Source organism: Bidens hawaiensis, unplaced genomic scaffold (assembly GCF_021521415.1).
Source record: "Bidens hawaiensis isolate Kalapana, Puna unplaced genomic scaffold, B.hawaiensis_p1.1 tig00014201_1, whole genome shotgun sequence".
NCBI classification, from domain to species: Eukaryota; Viridiplantae; Streptophyta; class Magnoliopsida; order Asterales; family Asteraceae; genus Bidens; species Bidens hawaiensis.
Genome location: NW_027492222.1, coordinates 186,339 through 193,650, shown reverse-complemented (window position 1 = coordinate 193,650; position 7,312 = coordinate 186,339). Strand labels below are relative to the sequence as shown.

General features: G+C 35.6%; 1 protein-coding gene across 1 annotated transcript; it reads right to left on the bottom strand.

Moving 5' to 3' along the window:
• Positions 1 to 254: 254 nt before the first annotated feature.
• Positions 255 to 7,312, bottom strand: LOC143546069 (uncharacterized). Its single transcript, XM_077037815.1, has 6 exons — positions 5,231 to 7,312; positions 3,789 to 3,844; positions 3,456 to 3,686; positions 1,941 to 2,232; positions 1,167 to 1,363; positions 255 to 508 (listed from the first exon to the last, which is right to left on the bottom strand). Exons 1-6 carry the CDS (start codon positions 7,310 to 7,312, stop codon positions 355 to 357), a joined length of 3,012 nt encoding a protein of 1,003 aa, XP_076893930.1. The 3' UTR covers positions 255 to 354.

Sequence of the window (7,312 nt, the reverse complement as noted above, 5' to 3'; positions counted from 1 at the left end):
GCAAATTTGCTTTGATTTGAGCACTCCAGTTAGTTTCAATGGTTTATGAACACCATAAATGGTTAACCAAGTTTTTACAACTCAAAATGAAGAATATATATACCATTAAGTAGAACAAGTATCCATCCATTGTTTCATACTTCCATCTTTTGAGAACCTCATAATTAATCACCGGTGCACATATAAAACCACTCCCTTCCCTACCGTACCCTACCCTACCCCGCCCCCCACTCAATTCGCATACATATATATATATATATATAATGATAACTTGTTATAAAGTATTCTATGTGCATATTTTTCGGTAACAAGGATGGATTGACTTAACCTGTGCATTGTTTACATTTCTGATTGTTAGCTGTTTAATATCCAATCATAAGGCTGATAAACCACTCTTAACTGAGTACTATCAAGCAATTCCAATATAGTCTGTGTCTTTTCAACGTCCAAGTAATTTGCAGCATGTTTCAGTACCTCCACTTCGGTCTTTCCAAAATCCACGCTATACCTGAGAAGTTACGAGCAAAAAAGTTGGGTTTTTCATAAACGAAACATAGATTGGAAATATATCTTCATGCTCTGTGTGTATAGTGGCTTCGTTTCAAAACCAATATTATGTTGAGAACTGTGAGAACACAATGCATTTAGCAAATACAGAGAACAAAAGGCCCCACAGAAGTATTTTCTCTATAATCTATTCAAACATTTCACTTGAAAAGATACCTAAAATGCCCCTTAGTAAGAAACTTTAGAAAAGATGTGGATAACAACTAGTCACAAAATATCTTGATATGATTACTAATGAGTAAATTGGTAATTTGGATTGCAATCTTCCCAATTCATCTATCGCCACACACACACAATTGATTGTGATAGATAAGATGGTTACGTAACCATAACACTTTTTCTCTCCTACTACCTTTGTTACTTCTAATGCATTACGTACAAGTGCATTATGCTGTTCTCGGAACATAAAACTAGTTCTGAAAAGAATGTGTCCCTATGTGTGTGTGTGTGTGTATTGCCATGAAAGTTTCGACATTTCATCATGTCAACTCATTGTATCAACCTTCAGAAGTACATAAAGACTATTATTTGTAACTAAATAAACACTTTGTTCAACATAAGCATACACTAAAATAAAGAACAGTTGTTACATAACTTACCAACTGAGTATTTTAGTAACCGAAATGGTCATTGAGTCCAAATCAAGCACAAACGCCCCACTTTGCAAAAAAGCACGCGCAGCCTTCATCAATTCCCTGTCAACATTCTTAGGCGAATAACATCGAAGAGCAGGAGCTGACCGGTTCCCAGAAACCAATGCAAAGTGAATCAGAGGCTCAGAATAAGGAAGAGCCACCTGAAATGTTAACATATTTTAAATCTCACATTAATACAATTGCCATAATCAAATAATCTGAACACAAAAAGGCCTGTAAACGAACCGAACGAACACGAACTGAGCAGATCATGTTCCTGTTCGTTCATTCAACTTTAACTGAACAAAGGATCAAACACGAACAATTAAACGAACAAGGTTTTCTTGTTCAGGTTCGTTTGTTTAAAAAAAGAAATGTGTTAGTGCTCATTTATATCCGTTCATTAACAGTATACGCAAACAGCTCATGAACGAACATAACTGAACATAGATGAACGATCTTAACTGAGCTAAAAGCCTAAAACCAATTGAAAGTAAATGTGAACAATGAGTCGGGCTTAAAAATTTATTAAAACAAGATTAAACTGTAATGACCCTAAAAACTTTAAATGAGTATATTAACGAACGTAAACGAATAAACATAAATGAGCATTCATGTGCGAACGAGACATGTGTTTATGTTAATTCGTTTATTAAATAAATGAACTTTCCTCCGAATGGTTCACTAATGTTGGGTCTGTTTACAAGCTTAAACACAATAATTCAACTAATGTGTCACCTTAAAGCGTTTGTCGGATATTTTAAAAGGCTTGATGAGAGAATATGGCGGTCTCTGATTGGCTCTTAAAATGCCATTGTAAATATCTGAAAGCGAATAAGCGCACCCGCCAATAACGTATTTGAACTCATTAAACATTTTTCTTCTATCTAATGCTCCTTCTGGATGGCCCCACATAAGTATTGCATGAATTGTCATCAAATTGTATAGATTAATAAAAAAGGCGAGTCGTTCTTCTTTGGCTGTTTTATTCAGGTCAAGTCTTTGAAGTTGTTCTGCAATCCTTAAGTACCTATAATGGATAATATAATTCAATGCCGACTGTGTATGTGTATTTTTTTTTTTGGGAGAGGGGGGGTTACATTTTTAATGGATTATTGGGTGTTCGAGGATCAGAATCAGTTAGTAAAATAAGCAGTTTGACTAAAGCTAGGTGGATAAATAGGTAATAATAAATTTGTCAAAACAGTAAGCTTTTTAGAGCAATATTTAGCTAATTTACCAAATCTGATCATTTGACTATAAATAATCAGAAAATCATAGTGGTGGCAAGCTCGAGTGGGTCAAGTGGGTTCGTCTAACAGGTCAAACTTGAAATTTTTTGGTACGGGTCTGATAAGGTTAACCCAGAACAAATTATGCCAAAAAAATTATAATGTAGTATGAATTGTTAGTGTCTCAAATTAATTAGGGGTGATAACAAGATTTTGTTCACGGGTTGGCTGGTCCAACCCAACACCAACCTGAAAACTGTCACACATGAACCCATACACGACAAGAATAATCGAAGGTTGACACTAACACGACCTGTTTAACCCAAATGTTTTTATTTTTATTTTGTAGCAAATTAATGTTTTAGAATTAAATTTTACAACAAAAAATACAAATTTAAACAAAAGTTACGTTTTAATTAAAAAATCTTATGTCAACTCCTCTTTTAGGTTTAATATATTGGCCTAAAATACCCAATCAATTTAATTTATGACATTAAACACATTTCAAAAGGTAAAAATAAAAAATAATTGGATTTTACGGGCCAACCCGCCGACTTGACACAATGACGACCCAATTTACTAGAGGGTCCCGTAACTACTAAACCCAAACCCATGAATATTTACGTCCTGTTTGTGTCATGTAAGAATTTCACACCCCTGCAAATGATTAATTTTTTATTATGTCAATAATACTCATTTTACAAGAACATGATTAATGGGGTTTCATGCATTATATATATGCACTTTTGAGTTTTGCCAACTTTAGTTCCAATTCCTTCTAGTTATTTATTTATTTGTAAATTGACATGTTAGATAAAAAACATACCCCGAATCAAACCATTTATAAGACAGCCGGTTAAAAGTTGAAACTTCCATCTCTAGTAATACATAATCACTTTTACCCGAACACTGAAAAACTGATTATGGGGACTAATACTTGAAATGATTTGTTTGAACGCCCATCCAAACAAATCACATCATCCAATAAGATTTTCCTTAGAACTTAAGACCATTAACTAACCTTGCAAACTCCTCACTCCCATGAATACTTCTATAAGCAATGTGCCTTCCGTCTTCTGACGTGTACGCGTCAAGGATGGCATATAACAAGAATCTTAGCCGATGTGAAAGTTCCCCAAGAGTTTGTCGCTTCAGTTGGATGATACCCCTCGGGATGTTTTGACATTGACTTATTATGGGATCTTGATCTAAAAATCGGTAAAGGTGATTTCCATCTTCAAAAGTATTCTCCCTGGGTTTATGTACACAATGATGTTATTGAATTAGTAGTTTCCAATATGAAACAAGAAGCTAAATAGTTAGTATTTAGAGGCAACAAGGAAATAGTACTAACTCAAGAGCATGCCGAAAGAAAAGCTCCTTAGAAAGCTTGCGAGCAAACTCAATAGCCTGTTTGAAAACAAAGAAATATTTAAATAACACGCAAAACAAAAGCAAACAAACATACATGGTAAAATACCACTCAGAAGATAGGGTCTGGGGAGAGTGGGATGAGGGCAAACCTTTCCACTATCCCAAGGGATAAAGAGGCTGCTCCCATTGATCTAGTACAAACGCATGCCAATTTGTACAACTAATGCTCTTTTTTGTTATCTTTAGGGGTGTAAACAAGCCAAGTTGCTAGAGAACTACTCGATTTGGGCTCCTATTAGCTCGAACTGAGCGAAGAATAAATGAGGGCTCAAGCCTAACGAACCTGAGTTTGAGCTATCTCGCGAGCACAAACGAGCCTTATTGTTTACAGGTGTAAGCAAGCCGAGCCGACCGCAAGCTCGACTAAGCTCGAGCTCGGCTCGTCTTGACTTACGAGAGCTCGAGCTCAGCTCGTTTCGATCTCTTTTTCTAAAGCTCGTCTCGGCTGATTTTTCAAGCTCAGCACAGACTTGGCTCATTTATTATTTATTAAAAAATAATAAATTTATATATATATATATATTGTTAATTATTTGTATATATTTTTGAATTGTAATTTACATATATAACATAAAACATATTATTTAGTTAATTTTACAATAATCATATAATACAAATTATATAAATAAGGCTCGTCTGTGAAGATGCGAACTAAATGCACCCAAACAGAAAGACCCCATGAAGCTTTTAGGCTTGCGACCCAACTTGAGCTTGATAAGTGAAGCTCGGGCAAGTTTATTAAACACGCTTTTTTAAGGCTAGAGCTCAAGTTTGTTTTAGCTAGGCTCGGTTCAAGCTTTTAACGAGCCGATCTCGAGTAGCTAATGAGCCGAGCCGGCTCGTTTACACCCATGCTATTATTTATATAATAACTTTTGATATATTAAATATATATTATATGATAAAACTATGATAAAAACAACTAAATAGTATATATTATGTTGCATATAACAATTATAGTTAGAATATACATATAATAACTATAAATGTATATAAATTAAATAACAAATAATAAGCGAGCCGAGCTCGAGCATTAAAACTACTCATGAGCCAGTCTCGAGCTTTAGATATATAGCTCGAAATGAGCCGAACTTGATGTCGCATAAGTTAGACGAGCAGTCGAGTTCAGCCACACCTCAAGTGATCTTGTACAACTAAAGTAAATAAAAATTATGTAGCTAATCTATGAAGATGCCTTCTATTGTGTTCCAAGAAAATTGGCATGAGTTTGCTCAAGATTACAGAAAAAGCAAGCATGTTTATGTTTTTCAGCATAAATAAAATCAAGTTATAATTGGAAGTAAAGAAGGAGATATGAATTATTTCATCCAATGCAAATTGAGAAAAGAAAAAGTAGAGTACCCCTTCCCGTTCCAAAAACTGATCTTCAGACAAGAAATCGACAGCATCCGAACCCAGAAAACAATTTGTCACTCTGTGAAACTTATAATACCGGTCCCTAACAACAATTGACCCCTTCATCTTCCGAACAATAACCGCTAGTTCATCTATACCACCCCTATTTGCCACATCATCTTCCCCTGAAAATGGTGGTAGAGGAGCCTTAGGTGATGGCCCTTCACTAGTTACATACTCTATTTTCTTCATAAGTTGACCCGACTCATCTAACCGCTTTAACTTCTTCAACCCCCCAATAAGAACCTGATTAAAAAATACTTTTGGGACATCCGATGAACCTGTCATGTCTTCTAGCTCCAGTTTTCTACTCGGGTACATATCTGTGTTTATTTCAGAATATCTAAGCCTCCTTTTACGCAGAATCTTTCTTGCTTCTTTACATTTTGGGCACCATAACTTTGTGTATAATAGTATTCTTCCTTTAGTAGCTAATAAATCGGGAGACTCAAGATTCTCCTCGTTTGGATCGGGTTTGTTTACTTGGCTTTTGTTGCGTGAGATTCTAATTAAACTTAGACTCGCGAGACTCCATTTAGGTTTCTCAGGTGTTGTTTTATGATTCACTACTTGACTACTTTCTTTGCTTGAATCGTCGTTGTTATTGTTGTTCTTTTCATTTGTATAATTATCTTCAACGGTTTGTTTAGAAACTTTACGGAAAATGTTGGAGGCTGCACATAAATTTACAAACTTTGTGAGAACTGAAGATTTAGCTTCCACTTTCGGTTCTTGAGTTCCATATACTACGAGACTTTCTTCCATTTTACCAGAGGTATTGTCAGATGGGTCGGTTTTTATATCCCTTGTTTCTTTAGAGGATGAACTTTCACAATCCTTTTTAGAAAAGCTATCATTTACAAATATACCCTTTTCATGGTTTTCCTTTTGAATATCTGGTTCACTAGCGGGAGCATTGATCGAGTTCTCAGAACTTGAGGGCTGCGGTGGAGAATCAGAGGATGATGAGCTGTTATCAGTAGGGTTATCATCATCCTGATCACTAATCTCATTACCATCTGCAGTACAATCGAGTGTGGTATCATTTACAGAATTATCCTTGTCATCTTTTTGAATATTTAGTTCAACAGCACAAGTATTGACTGAGTTCTGAGAACAATTATCATCTTCATGACTTCTTATTTCTGTATCTTTTGTTGTATCCTTGGTTTCAGCATCCACCAAATGCCTCTTACTTGAAGATAATGCTTCCTGATGTTCATGGTTTAACAAATGTTTTGCTGCTGATGTTGAAGGCGATGAACTATCATCATTACAATTATCATCTTCCCGACAACTTATCTCATTATTAGTTGCAGTAGAATTGAGTGTAACATCATTTACCGAATTACCCTTCTGGTCTTCTTTTTGAGTGTCTGGTTTACAAGCATGAGTACTGACTGAGTTCCTAGAATCTGAGAGCCCAACTGAAGAAGATGATGTGGTTTTTTCACTACACTTATCATCTTCCTGACTTCTTATCTCCATATCATTTGAAGTATTCTCCATTTCAGCATCCGCCATATGCGTCTTACTAGAGGATACCATTTCCTCATCATGTCTATGGTCTAAACTACTATCGGTAGAACTGTCATCGCTCTGACAACTTACCTCGATATCAGTTGCAGTAGAATTGAGTGTAGTACCATTTACTGAATTACCCTTCTCCTGGTCTTGTTTTTGACTATTGGGTTCACCAGCATGAGTACTGACTGAGTTCTCAGAATTTGATATTCCAACTGAAGAAGATGCACTGTCATCAGAAAACTTATCCTTCTGACTTCTTATCTCCATATCATTTGAAGATGCTACTTCCACATCGTGTTCATGATCTGACAAATGTTTTGTTGTTGTTGTTGAAGGATTTATACCTTGATCATCTTCATGAACATCAGTAGCAGTTCCCACCATTACATCATCTGATAAATCATTCTTAGTAGGAACATTAATGTCATGATCTACCTTGTTCACGTTCTTAGGAGCCGGAAAACCAACTGGTTCTTCGTCAGTTGAGTTTTCCTTCTCCAT

Coding starts and splice junctions, on each gene's coding strand:
- LOC143546069 (XM_077037815.1), bottom strand. CDS start 7,312: ATGGAGAAGGAAAACTCAACTGACGAAGAACCAGTTGGTTTTCCGGCT. Junction 3,687..3,788: donor TTCTTTCGGCATGCTCTTGA/GTTAGTACTATT, acceptor ACATAAACCCAG/GGAGAATACTTTTGAAGATG. Junction 2,233..3,455: donor GGGAGTGAGGAGTTTGCAAG/GTTAGTTAATGG, acceptor TATCCATTATAG/GTACTTAAGGATTGCAGAAC.